The following is a 14,804-nucleotide window of genomic DNA, read 5'->3' as shown; positions in this document are numbered from 1 at the left end:
ATCAGAACATTCGTGTCTTCCTCTCTTACTTTCCTCCTTCCCCTTCCCCTTCTCACTTTTATTTGAGACAGAGATGGGGGAAGGGAATGAATGACTATGTGGGCACCTGTACGCCACAGTGTACATCTGGAAGCCAGAAGCATCTTGCGGGGGTATTTTATTTCCCTCTGTTATGTGGGCTCTGGGGATTGAACTCAGATTATCTGCGCTGGCAGCAATCACATTTACATACTGAACTATCTTGCTGGCCCGACACTGTATTTTGGAGACAGTGTCTCTTACTGAATATGGAGCTCTCTGATTGGCTAGATTGACTAGATTGGCTCCCCAGCAAGGAGCCACATGCCTCTGCTACCCAGGTGCTGAAATTACAGGGGCACACCACTGTACCTTGCTTTTTATTTGGGTGGTAGGGTTCTGAACTCAGGGCCTCACGCTTCCTCAGGAAGTAGTTTATCTCCTCAGCCCCAAGAAGGGGTCATATGTAGCACAGGCTGGCTTTGAACTCAATATGTAGTTGATGATAACCTTGAATTTTATCCTCTGATCCTCCTACCTCTCTCCGATGAGAACTAGAATCATAGCCTTGCCCTGTTGTGCCTGGTTATTTGATGACAGGCATTAAATTCTGGTCCTGGGACAAGCTAAGCAAGCGCTCTCTAACTAAAGCATGCCTCGTCTGCTGCCGTAGTTTCCTGATGAAAACTGTGCTTCTGGGACATCGCCATTCATCTGTGGGGAGGCGGCCCACCCGTGCTTCCACTAGAGCTGGGACCATCAGTTTTGATTTGCAGCCTTCAAAATTGAGCAACATAGATCTCTTTGCTTTAAAATGGTAGCCTGCCCAAGGAATGTCATTATGAGACAGAAGCAACTGAAAGTGGACATTGTGGCATACTTCTGGAGTTTCTTGTATTTTAAAAGCACAGGTAGGAGGATCTGCGCTTGTTTAAGGAAGTTATATAGAAAGTTGTAGACTGCCTGCTACATGAGACATTGTCTCAACAAAACCAAACAAAAAATAAGCACAACATCATCAATAACAACAAAAACCAAGCAAGGCAGACTTATACCTGAATTTTCTCCATGATCTAACAGAACACAAACGTTCAAATAGAGCTTGCACTGGCACTTTGATTGCTTTCCCTTTTGTTCTCTCTCTGTGTGTGTACACAAACATATACATACAGGTGCATGCACACATGTGTGTGGAGGACACAGGTCAATGCTTGACTCTCTTCCTCAGTCACTTTCGGTTTACTGCGCTAGCTAGCCATGGGACCTGGAAGAATGAGACCAAAACAAGGTGGACTGAAGTCTCATGCAGTAGCCAACTTTATGCAGAACATCAGACAATTTTTAACCCTCAGGGTTAAAATGTACACTCACAAGGACAAACCCTACACGGCAAAACCACGTTTTTCCATAACAGCATATAAACAAAAAGCAATAGCCAGTCGTAATGACCAATCTGAAGTAAACTCTCTGCTATCCACCACGCCTGGGAGGGGCAGAAATCACGTTCTAAGAACAGTTCCCTGTTTTTGAAGACACTGAGGTCTCAAGACTCTTCTCTTGTAGTCTTGGGAAGTTCTCACAAGCACTCAGAATTCCCCTTGAGCGACTTCAACAACTTGCATCTGCTTGTTTGTTTGTTTGTTTATTTATTCATTCATTCATTTATTTATTTACTTATTTATTTTGAGACAGGATCGCTTGCTCGCTGATGCTGGAGCTTGCCTGTGGGCTAGACTAGTGGGCCCTCAGGCTCCATCGTCCTGGCTTCACTTCTCACTGCTCTTACTGTTGCTGTTACAGACCCAGAGGAACAAGCTTGACTTTTTGTGTGGGTTCTGTGGCTTCTGGGGATTTGAACTCCTTGCTGACTGAGCTGTCTCTCCAGCCTAGGACTCTGACATCTGACCTAACCTAAGAAAACGCGTGGGAACGTTTTTGAAGAGCACTGAAGAAGCTACAGACTATTTCTTTTAAACACAAGGCGGGGGGGGGGGAGGCACAAAAATCTGCCAGTTATCACAAAAAGGAAATCTGAGTGGTTGGACTTCTTAGTTCTCAAATGATGTTGGTGGAGTTCTTTCTTCGTGATTTTGAGGACTTTGAGTTTGTTCTCCGGGCAGATGTAGAAAGGTTCCTTTTGGTGCACTTCTTTCCTTTACTTCCTTCCCTTGTAGTCCCAAGAAAATGTCTGCAAGTCCTGCACTCTCACATTGAAATGGAGCTCCCTCCTTCGCCTGGCCACGCTGGCCCTAGTAAACAGTTGAAGAGGTTCAGAGCATTGCCTGTGCCCCGGGAGCAGCGGACTGTGAAGAATGAGAGCTTGTGGACACGTTGTTACCAAATAAAACTTACTACCAGGTTAATCTGACACATTTAATGTATGCATAATTGTTATTGTGCTGGGAGGTAATTAGGCATAAATGATAAGTAGTTCATGTAAATCACTATAATTAGAATTACTTTTACACAGCCAAATCAAGCGTTTCTGGAGTCAGGGAGGGAGAGAATTAAACAGCCTTCGATTCTCGTTCTCCATTAATCAGGGCCGTGAAAGCCCTGGGTATTTTCATCCTTTGGGAGGAGACTTCATAGCCTGTTTGTGAGGAAGCTCAGCTCGGTGTCCAGCTATAGTCACTTTCCACATATCAGTATTTTGCTCGATGATGGACTGCATATGCCATGGTGGACCTGGAACAATCTTGGCTGAGAACGTCTCACCCAGTGATGTCATAGTTTTAGCTCTGGTTTATGTGATGATGTGCAGGCAGCTGTGTGAAAATGAACAATGCTTTCTATGTGGGGATGGTAATAATCCATTACGTGTCCATGTGGGGCACATGCGAGGATAGCTGTAAAGATATGAGCTGTGAGCCTGGAGGGGTGGCGCACGCCTTTAATCCCAGCACTCGGGAGACAGAGACAATGGGTCTACAGGCAGACCCAAAGAATCTAGCTTATTCTCCTTCTTTCTCCCTCTTTCCCTCTCTCTGTATATGTGGTACGTGTGTGTGTGTGTGTGTGTTTGCATGTGTGTGTTTGTGTGTGTGTGTATGTGTGTGTGTGTATGAAATGGTTAAAGGTCAGTGGCTTAATTAGGGTTTCTGTTGCTGCAATGAAACACCATGACCAAAAAGCAAGTTGGGGAGGAAAGGGTTTATTCAGCTTACACTTCCACATTGCTGTTCATCACCAGAGGAAGTCAGGATAGGAACTCACTCAGGGCAGGATCCTGGAGGCAGGAGCTGATACAGAAATCATGGAGGGGAGCTGCTTACTGGCTTGCTTCCCATGGCTTATCCAGCCTGCTTGCTTGCTCGCTCGCTCCCTCCCTCCCTCCCTCCCTTCCTTTCTTCCAGCTTTATTTATTACGTATACAGTGTTCTGCCTGCATGCATGCCTGCACGCCAGAAGAGAGCACCAGATCTCATTATAGATGGTTGTAATCAACCATGTGGTTGCTGTGAATTGAACTCAGGACCTCTGGAAGAGCAGCCAGGGCTCCCAACCTCTGAACCCCCTCTTCGACTCCTCAGCCTGCTTTCTTATAGAACCCAGGTGCCCAGGGATGGCACCACCCACAATGGGCTCCTCCCCCATTGATCACTAATTGAGAAAATATCTTACAGCTGGATCTGATGGAGGCGTTTCCTCAAGTGAGGCTCCTTCCTCTCTGATGGATGACTCTAGCTTGTGTCAGGTTGACATGAAACCAGCCAGCACAGTCAGCATTTGGTGTTTTCCTCGATAGCGTTCCTTTTGTGTTTCAAATGAAGTACAGATGACTGGTGCACTGCACTTTTGAAAATTCCATTGTATTTTATTTTTTTGCATTGGGGGTAGGTTAACACATGGAGTCAGAAAATATCTTGTAGGAGTTGGTTCTTCCCTTCCACCCTGTGGTTTCCAAGGGATAGACTCAGATCATGAGCTTCGACAGCAAAGGCCCTTGTTTACTGAGCCATCTCGCCAGCCCTCCCGCTTATATTTTCAGATGAGGTCTCTCATTGAATCTGGACTCACTGACTGGCTGTACTGGCTGGCTGGTGAGCCCCCAGGAGCCTTCTGTCTGTACCCCCAGCCATAGGGTTACGGGGGCATGCTTCCTCTCCATGTCTGGCTTTTTACATGGGTGCTAGGGATCTGTACTTAAGTCCTGTATTTTCCCCACTGAGACATCTTCCTGGCCACATTTCAGCCCCTGTCTTTCTGCTATTCATATTTTTACTGATTTATATATTCACTCATTAATTTAACCAAACCCAGTATTAAGTGCCACCTTCCGCAGGATAGTTCCTGCTAGGAGTGTTGAGAAGGGTCAGTCCCTCATGGAGGAGAGAGCATGACAGGCAGAGCATCACGGGTGTAATGATTTAATCCTACCCACTTTTCAAAGATGTCCTACGGAGCTCTTTCCAGCTGCCTTGACAGTTCCTGTTGCTGATGGCTTTCTATGCAGCTGGCATCTTTAAGGGGTCTAAGATATAATATTCCTTTAACAATATTAAGCTTTTCAAGAATTAGATTTTTCACTCTAAGAGTTTCTTTTTTAAAATTACTGTTTATTTATTTATTCATTACATTTTCTGTTGTGTGTACATGTGTGAACATGTACATGTGGACATGCCAGGCTGCACGTGTGGAGGTCAGAGGACAGCTTTTGAGAGTTCTCTCCTTCTCCCCTGTGGATCCCAAGCTTGGTGACAGGTTCCTTTACTCATTGACCCATCCTCTCAGGCCTCAGTGACTTCTCTTCTCCCCATTCCCCTCTTCTTGAGATAGGGTCTCATTACGTAGCTCTGGCTGCCCTGAAACTCACCGTGTAAACCAGGCTGGCTTTGGGATTAAAGGTGTGCACTCCCACCACTGGCTTCTTCTTTTCCTCTACCTCCTCTTCTTAGATTGCATCTGTTTATCTATGGTGCATGTGTGTGTATGTATGTGTGTGTGTGGGGGTGCTCCTGTGGAGGTTAACTCTTTCTTTCCTTCTACCATGTGGGTTCTGGGGATTAAAATCAGTTTGTCAGGCTTGGTGGTAAACACCTTTACCTGTTGAGCCATTCTGTAATCCCAGCATTTAGAAGATGGCAGAAGAGGTCAGAATTCTCTCCAGAGTGCATAGGGGGGAGGGGTTCAAGGTCAGCCTGAGCTATCTGAAACACTGCTTCAACAAACAATCAAACAGATATGCAAATAAACAACAAACAGAAAAGAAACTCTGAGCTATTTTCATACTTCCGCCTTTCGTGGAGTGTTCAGAGACCAGCAACTGAATATGTGTTTCAGGACACACTGCCATAACTGTGCCTGTATAGCTAGCTTCCCTGGGAGATGCTAGCCGCACAGTTTGGAGGCACTGCATGGCCGTAGTGATGGAGGCCGCCATGGAGCTGTCCTGATTTGCATTTGCCCCACTGAACCAAAAGGAGCCCCATGGGCTTTCCCTGAGCCCTGCGTTGCCTAGACACTGGGTAGGCTTGTAAGTGAAGCAAAGGAGTGTGGTATCTGTATACAGTTTCCTCCCTCATCCCATTTGCCACACGGATATGCCCAGCATATGCTTCTTTGTTTCTTTGATACAAGCCTGGCTGTATAGTCCAGGTCTGCCTGCCGCTGCCTCTCAAGTGCTGGATCAAAGGCGTGCACTATCACACCCAGCCTTCGTGACCAGCTGCTGTTGCCCACACGTAGCCTGCCACATATTTTCCTTTTTTGGTCTCCTTGAGCCTGTAGAGTCAAACTCGAGGCCCAGCATAAAGTAGGAACTTGACGCTCAATCCATGCCTGTAAAATGGTTGGAAAAATAAGTAACAAAGCCCTCATGGAAGAGGCATAAAATAATTCTGTGCTGATTTGAAGACAGTTGTGGTCGCTCTCTGGGCTTGTCCATGTGTCAGAGAGTTCTGGTTTCTGTGTCTGTCTCTGGGAATGAGTCCTTGGCAATAGTTGTCAGCTAGTGTAGAAATGCCTGGGAACCCAGTGTAATTCTCCAGTTGAGAACCCTTCGGAGTTCAGAGCAAGAAGGCGTCTGTTTCCATTATTTTGTGTTAACAAGTTCCTGATTGTTTTGATGATTGTGCTCACGTTCTGGCTGTCCCATTATAGTGGGAAACAGGAGCCATGCCAGAATCAGAGTAACAAACAGGATCTAGAGACCAGGAGGATTTGCTGGAGAATTGCCTCTAGTCCCTTGTTTCCTGGTGGTATATAGGGGTACCTAAAGGTACCTCTGTTGGACGTAAGGTCCCAGTGCTGAGGAGAGGGAGGAAGGAACATCAAAGTTTGATGCTAAGTTGGGTTACCTAGCAAGACCTTGTCTTAAAAAAAAATCAAAAATCATTTATATCTGTGTATTCTGCTAAACAGAGACTGAGCAGGTTTTGTCTCGTGATGTTGTCAGGCCGGTCTCCAGTTCTTGGCCTCCAATCCTTCTGCCTCGGCATCCTGAGGTGCGAGAACCTGAGGTGAACATGATCAGGTCCAACCAGTCCCTCGCTTCCTCCCTCTTACCCTCTCTTCCTCCCTTGCCTGCTTCCTTCCTCCTTTTCCTCTCCTTCCCTCCTTCCTTCCCTCCCTTCCATCAGATGCTTTATCAGATTTATCAAATCAATTCAAAACCCAAAGACTGGGAAGCAGTGGGTAGAGCAACGCACTTGGGGCTGTATCTGTGCAAGAGGAGAACTGTGCGGGTCTGAATGTCTGAACATGTTAGGTCCTGTCAGTCTGCCGCAGCAGCTCTTCTCCATGGCGACATGAAGTCAACAACACTGGGTTTGCGCCAAGGGGACACACACACTGAAGGTGTCTGGGGTAGGTGACACATCCCTGTTCTAGCTACAGCTCCTTGGCTAGCTTCTAGCTGCTGCTCAGCAAGCCATTTCTTGTGTGTGTTTTTGTAGAATTTGAAAGCCTCTTTATTTAGCTACTTAAATAGGCTTAATTATACTAGTAAACTGAGCAAATTGATGTACTTTAGGTTAGGAGGGTTCTTTTGAAAATCAGCTAAAGCCATTAAAAAAACACATTTTCATTTACAGAGAGTTTATCGATGCTAACATATAGTTCTGTTTTTTAGTTTTTCAAGGTCTGTAGAAACCTGAAGGAAGGGGCCCACGTGGAGACTGCTGTGGTGCCAGCTTCTAAGAGCTGTAATTAGGCTTAGCATTCCAGCTGGAATCATTGTCTCGGATTCTGCCGATGGGGAGACAAGAATGCAGTGCTGGGGATGTGGGGAGAAGCAAGAACAGTAACATCCCTGCATTTTACACCAATAGAAAACAATACTTTTATCTTAAGAGCAACACCCTTGTTATCTAGTTGTCCTGATGGAAATTATGCTGGAATAGCTTGTGGATAGTCCAGAAAGGCCGAACCATGCCTCTTAACTGAGAACATTCGTGAGAACCACTGTGGATCATTATGGGTAGAACCACTGTGGATCATTATGGGTAGGATTTAAAAAAATTTTTTTTGAGACAGTGTTTTGCTATTTAACCCAGACTAACCTTGCATTGAAATCCTCCTGCCTCTGCCTTTGGATGTTAGGATTGTCTGGGTACAGCATGAGCCCAGTGTTTTGGATCATTTTTTTTTAATGTTAACAGTTTAATGAAATGGAGAACAAAAGATAAGACTTACATCGTTAAGTGTGAATATGTGGGATGATCACTTTGAGTTTACACTAGTTAAAGGAATAGTTTTGAAAGTAAATATCTAGCGCATCAACGTGCAGGTGGATTTTTCATTGTTTGTTTGTGGACAGGTAGTTCAGGCTAGTCTTGAACTCACTGTGTAGCTAAGGATAACCTGCAATTTCTGCTTCTTCTACCTCCCTCAAGTGCTGGGACTGTAGATTCTGTTTACCCTGCAGAGCTTGATTTTTAAAAATAACTTTAGAGCCAGGCAAGATCGTGAAGCCTTTTAATCCTGGCACCCAGGAACAGAGGCAAGCAGATCTCTGTGAGTTGGAGGCCAGCCTGTTCTACAGAATGAATTCCAGGCAAGGCAAGACGAGGGTGAGACTTTTTTACAAATCTCTGAAGAAAGAGATTGAGAAAACACTAGAAGAATGGAAAGACAGCCCATGTTCACAGATTGGTAGGGATTAATATTGTGAAAACAACCTTATCAAAGGTAATTTACAGATCAGTGCAACACCCATAACATTCTTTCCTGGAAGAGAAAAAGACCCTAAAATTCATACGGACCCAGAAAAGACCCTGGAGAGCCAAAGCTACTCCGAACACAAAGAACAATACAGAGGGATTGCCTTTCCAGACTTGACGATTCGTTAGAGAGCTGCAGTCATAGAGTAATATGGGACTGGCGCAAAGCCGGCCTTGTAGACGAATGGAAGAAGTGAGAAGAGCCGAGCTTGAGCACATAGAACTCCAGCCATCTCATACTCGAAAAGAGGCTAAAACACTGGAGAAAAAGAAAGCATCTTCAGCAAATGGTGCTGGGAAAAGCTGATGATCATGCAAAGAAAAATGAAGTTAGGAGCTGTGTCTATCGCTCCACACAAAAGTTAACCCAAAGTGGATAAAAAAAATCTCAATCTGAGACCTGAAACACTAAGATTGCTAGAAGAAAACAGGCAGTGCCCTAAGAAGTGCCGGAGAGGTGTGAAAAGGGCTTCGTGAACTGGACTCCCTTAGCCCAGGAATTAAGGTCAACAATTTAAACATATGTCACAGTCTTTTTTCCTTGTGGTTTCTGGTTTGTTTTGGTTTGGTTTTTTGTCTTGCTTATAAGATACTGCACGTCAATATTATTAAAACAAATGAGCAGGAAGGTATGTTTGAAGGTGTTGACGAGCCGCAGGGATACATGAGAAGTATAATTTGCTGTGCTGAAAAGGAGTGGGCGGGTTTGGAAAGGCAGGCACGCCATGAGATCAGAAAGTGTGTCTTTTGTCACGGGAGGGAGACTGAAGGGATGATCCCAGAGGCAGAGCTGCAGCATCGCGGGAAGCTGCGGGAGTTCAGTCTCACAGGACACCTCCCGCTATCTCTCTGTGAAGAGGTGGGAGCCGTTGTCTGAAAGTGAGTGGGGAAGGGTAGGTTAGCGTCAAGGGGGCTGAGAAGGTTCCAGAAGACCTCTGAGAGAGCCTATCTCGAAGTTCTTGACTGCATTGTTGCTGTGTTGTTGTAGGGTTCATCTGCCGTACTAGGAATTGAACCCTCGGACTTGTGCACGCTAGGCTATTGCTCTGTTACTGAGCTAGCTAGAGCCACAGGGTATACAGAGGTGTGAAATTGCTTGAGCTCACCAACTGTATTGTCCAGATTCTTTAGGAGTTAATTATTTTCTGTGCATGAGTGTTTGTCTGTCTGTACGTATAGTTATCACACAGTGCTTGATGTGTAAGGAGGCCAGAACCTCCCGGAAACAGAATAAATAGGTGGTTGTGAGCTGCCTGACATGTGGGTGCTGGGAACCAACCAGTCTTCTGTAAGAGCTGCAAGTACTCTTAACCGCTGAGCCATCTCTCCAGCCCCCCAACTCTACCATGTAATTTTTAGTTTTATTTCAGTATGTTTTTATAGTAATTCTTTTTTATTATTAGCTGATATGTATATAAATTTATATCTTATCATAGGCAGGCATATATAAAAAATAAGGCATATATGGGGTTCAGGACAGTCAAGGTATAGAGGTCTACTGAAGGACCTAAGGCTAAGGGAGGACTGTTGTGGGATTAAAGGCATGTGCTATCACATGGTATCTAGGTTTTAAATTAAGTAGTCAAAAGTTATCTATTTTGTTTATCAACTTTCATGGTGGTGCTGGGGACTAAATGGAGGGCCATTCCCATTCTACCACATAGCTGCGTCTCATCTCTTATTTATTTATTTATTTTTTTTTGAGACCAGGTTTCACTGTGTAGTCCAGGCTAGCCTTGAGCCTCCAAGTGCTAGGATCCCAAGTGCTATGCATACCTAGCAGTATCTCCTAAGGATTAAGGTACAGTTCAGGGCCTGGCATGTGGTGAAGGCCCTCACACCCAGCACTAAGGCAGAGGCAGGCAGATCTTTGTGATTTTAAAGGCTAGCATGGTCTACCTAGAGAGTTCCAGGCCAGCCAGGGAACTGTGAGACCCTGTCTCAAAAAGCAAAGCATACCCTTCCCCCTAAAAATTCACCAAATCAAACCCCAAATCAATTTAATTTAAGGAGAGGAGTAGGAAGTAAATTTGGTCAAAATAAATGGTATTAAATTTTCAAAGAATTAATAAAATATATTTTAAAATATAAAGAGCAATGTAACAAATTACACATGTAACATACAAAAATCTGACAGCGTTATCTTTCTAAAATATATTGGATTATTGAATAGGAAAGAAGAAATAAGATAGACCCATAAGTGCTCCTTCCTGCCTGTTTAAGCACTAACACGGAGTCCCAGTCATTACTCTGGTGAGAAAACGTTCTATCGTTGAACTGCTCATCCCATCCTCAGGGCCACGTTATAGAAACTGAGGCTTGTGCAGCTCTCTGCACATCTTCGCTGTTTTTCTAACTTGAATTTTGTTTACTTAGTGGATATTGTGTGTGTCGTGTGAACAATACTAGAGAAGAACTATTCCAGGGGTGGCTCACGTCTTTAATCCTAAAACTGGGGATCTTTATGACATTGAGGTTACCCTGGTCAACATAGCGAGTTCCAGACCAGTCGAAGCTATGCGGATTGTCTCAAAAGAAAAATCAGAAACCTTATCTGTGAAGAATGTGTTTAATAACTCTAGTTAACAAAACACAGAATATTGCTTTTAAAAGATTTCTAAAATGCAGAATACACTTAGAGATTATTAGGTTTTATGTTAGGTTTCAAACTTGACATTGTTCTAAAATTGTTTAAGAGTGTGTGCTTTTTATTTTTAAAGCAAGCTGAGAATCTAGTTACATAATGTTTCACACAAAAAAGAAAGAAAGAAGGACTAAGAGATGTTGGCAGGAGCGGAAATCTATTTTTGGCTTAGACTTAACAGTGACTTGTGGGGAACAGGAAGCTATGAAGTTGTTGGAACCAAGGTGGAGAAGATCTGTTTGCCTGGTCTGTACCAGGGTGTGGCCATATTAGGAGATAGAGTTAGTGGAGTTAGAACAAGTCCATGGGCTATAAAAACAGAAGCGAGAGCCTTGTGAATTGGATTCTGAGTTGAGCTTTCAGATTTTCCTTTTAAATCACAGGTCTGGTTACAAAGTCCAGGCATTCTCCTGTCTCAGCCTCCCAAGTGCTGGGATACAAGTGCCACCATGCTAGGCATCTTAACTACTGTCATTACACAGCTCGGTGGCAGTAAATGCTGACATAATTCTGTGTCTTATTCCTACCTGTCTCTTCATGTTACACAAATGCAGCTCTGTATTCCCAAACAATAATTCCTCACCTCCACTCTGCCCCGGCAACCATAGTTTGTACTTCTCATTTGGTTACTCTGAGTACCTCATAGAAGTTTTTTGTCTTTGTGTGACTAGCTTATTTTACAATACAATGTCCTCAAGATTTATCCATGCTGTAGTCTATCAAAAATACCTTCCTTTTAAAGGCTGGAAAATATTTTGGCTTTGCAGACTTTCACACCAAGATTTCTCTACTTTTGTATATAATTGTCCCCTCAATGTTTTATATATAGCACAGCTGGGAACTTTATGTGTTTGATTATATGTAATTCTTTTCATGATAGAAAATTTGTAATTTGTTCTTAATTTGCAGCTTTTTTCAAGAAACAAACCTCCAAAGGGCCTCTATGTTTATGGAGATGTTGGTAAGTGTTGGCTAAGTCCTGGGGGCCAGCAGGAGCTTCTTCTGCTTCCACTTGGGGACAACATATAGAATAAAGATACAACTATTAATCAATCTCAGATATTTTGCATTGGCACGGATTTTGGTATACTGATACAAATTTAATTTGGTTACACTGTATATATGTTTTTACTCTTGTTTAAAGGACTTTTATATATTGGTACAAATTTAAGGAAATTTTTGTTACCACACACTGTATGTATGCGTCTACTCTTGCTTAAAGGATTTTTGTATATTGATATCAATTTGAGGTTGTTTTGTGACAATATATTGTATAAATGTTTCTACTCTTGTATAAGGTATGGTGTCTATGCAGTTAATTTAAAAATGTAAGGTAAAATTCTAGTTTTTAAAAGCTATTATGGAGCTGGGCGGTGGTGGCGCGCGCCTTTAATCCCAGCACTCGGGAGGCAGAGGCAGGCGGATCTCTGTGAGTTCAAGGCCAGCCTGGTCTACAAGAGCTAGTTCCAGGACAGGCTCTAAAAAAAAGCTGCAGAGAAACCCTGTCTCGAAAAACCAAAAAAAAAAAAATAAAATAAATAAATAAATAAATAAATAAATAAAAGCTATTATGAACTATTTAGGATGATCAAGAAATATAGGTCAGAAGTTACTCATCTACAACAATCAAATCTGTAGATATGCTAGGTATGTTTTTCAGATCACATAGAGATATATTTTAGATAGATAGATAGATGGTCTTCAAACCTTTCAAATACCTACAGAATATGGCATTTAAAATGTTTTGTTAATGCCGGGCGGTGGTGGCGCACGCCTTTAATCCCAGCACTCGGGAGGCAGAGGCAGGCGGATCTCTGTGAGTTCGAGACCAGCCTGGTCTACAAGAGCTAGTTCCAGGACAGGCTCTAAAAAATCTGCAGAGAAACCCTGTCTCGAAAAACCAAAAAAAAAAAAAAATGTTTTGTTAACTTAGGGCTTTTCATGACAATTAGAAACATCTGCTCCTGGCAGCAGCAATTTACTTCAAAGACGATGGGCACTGAAGAAACTCCTTATGGATTTTGCTTTCAACATGGCAAGCCTAGCTATTTGGGCAAGAAGCTGTTCTTGCCTGGACTGCTTGACAGTATGTTGTATTAACTGGACATATAGGACCCACAGGAAAGTGATCACTGAACTTTGCCAAAACGAGACAGTGACCTCAGCTTTCACCATGGCTTCCCCTAGGCTGTGGCTGTATCATGTGAGTGTCAGTGCCTCATTCGGCATGAAGTGAGGTGAGATGACCTGCAGGAAGGTGTCTGTGGCTGACAGCATAGCCAGGGTCTCAGTAAGGTGCTGTTGTCTCAGCCTACTTCTTTGTAAAATTAAGCTTGTACTTTTTGACTTCTTAAATTCCACACAGATTTCTATTCATAATCTAAGCCCTTAGAGTAATGACCTGGCTGTCGTTATTACCATCCCCCCCCCCCCCCCCAGGGTCTTACTCTGCTCCCTGCACTGGTCTCAGTTTTGTGAACACAAGTGCTCCTCCTGCTTCAGCACCACCCTGCCCTGCAGCCTCCTTTAAATCAGTTAGTGCGGTTTGGGCATTAGTGGTAGTACTTCCTTGATCTCCTAGTTCCCTCCATGAGGCGGACTTGCCTTTCCTTAGTTGCTAGGCTGGTTGTGAGTTTTGAGGTGATGTTCCTTTTCCTTTATGTCAGGCGCTCGGTTGGCACTTCTCAGCCTCCTGCACCCAGGGCACTGCTTACTGCCTCCCACACCGTGGGTGCTTCCCATCTGGCCCTGGCCAGCTCTTGTTTTTTGGGAGAGCTTTGCACTTCCTGTACCTCCACTTCATGTTCAGTCATTGCAAACATCTGTCCTCTGTTGTTCCTATTACCTTAACCACTTAACCATAAATGGAGATGGTTGGTAGAGACTTCCGCAAAAGGGCTTGAAAAGCAAGACTTGTAAAGGTTGCTCCATAGTCTAATTGAATGGAGATACAGTTTGAATAATGCATCTGAGTTCTTGAAAAAACTAGCCGCGAATGAGATGCAGACCTTCAACCCCAACACTCAGGAGGCCGAGGCCGCAGGAGTATGAGCTTTAGGCTGTGTTGTAAGCCTTGTCTCAGATAAAAATGAAATAATGAGGAGGAAGAGGGAGCGGGGAGAGAGGGAAAGAATTATCTGGGATGCTCAGTGTAGGCTGGGTACATGCTGTTGGTTAAAATACCTTTATAGCAGAGGGGAAGAGATACAAACCTTGAACTAGGAAGTGAGATAACTTGGTGGCTAGAGTCAGTTTAGAATACTCAGAAAAGGGTAATAAGAAGTTAGCTTCTCATTTTGAGGGCTCTCAGCTAGAATAGCCTCAGAATGCCACCCCCAACTCATATTCTTTACCCATTTTGGACTTGAGAAATAGGTATTAAATCTAGCAAGGTTTCCTGGGAAGGGGGTACTAGTTTCCTAGCATCCCTTGCTATTTCTCACTGCCTTGTGCTTGGTGGTGTCTGCTATATTATATTCTTTATTCATAGATGGGTTGAGATGAGGGGCTTGGATGCACCTTATATCCAGGGACCTTCACAGGGTTGGTATTTAAATTGGTGGATTAACGTTGTAGTTCAACCTTCAAGAAAACTATTTTCGTTAATCATACTTAGCTCATCGCATTAAGAGGCCGAAAGCTGTATGGTAATAATCTGAGCCTTTGCTCTTGGCTTGTAGCTGGTTCTATTGCCAGCGCTTGACCAGAAGATGGCTGTCAAATCAAAAACCTGTTCTCATCTCAAAGAGAGTAAGACATGGTTTATTCTGGAGTTAAATGAGCAGTCAGGACCTAGAAACAGATTCAGGTTCTGCAAACACCAGACTCCACCATGGAAGAGCTGACATGAGATTCTAGTAATCGCAGAACAAAGGAACTGCAAGTGACATACATTGGTGGGTCCACAGGTCACAGCCAAGCAAGACAACTGCTGTAGGTTTGAGATAATGTCTGATAGCATTCTTAGGTTTTGGATTAGT

General features: G+C 43.7%; 1 protein-coding gene across 3 annotated transcripts in view; it reads left to right on the top strand.

Moving 5' to 3' along the window:
• Afg1l (AFG1 like ATPase) overlaps positions 1 to 14,804 on the top strand; it is a 147,211-nt gene that overhangs the window by 29,602 nt on the left and 102,805 nt on the right. For 2 of the 3 annotated variants that reach the window (XM_038339706.1, XM_038339705.1), the window contains exon 3: positions 11,734 to 11,785. The exons of the other annotated variant lie outside the window; for it this stretch is intronic. In XM_038339706.1, the coding sequence (XP_038195634.1) occupies positions 11,734 to 11,785 (52 nt within the window). The remainder of the gene's footprint in view (positions 1 to 11,733; positions 11,786 to 14,804) is intronic. 3 annotated transcript variants of the gene reach the window in all.

This window comes from Arvicola amphibius, chromosome 8 (genome assembly GCF_903992535.2).
Source record: "Arvicola amphibius chromosome 8, mArvAmp1.2, whole genome shotgun sequence".
NCBI lineage: Eukaryota > Metazoa > Chordata > Mammalia > Rodentia > Cricetidae > Arvicola > Arvicola amphibius.
The sequence above is the reverse complement of the archived record's forward strand: the minus strand, read 5'-3'. Positions and strand labels throughout refer to the sequence as shown.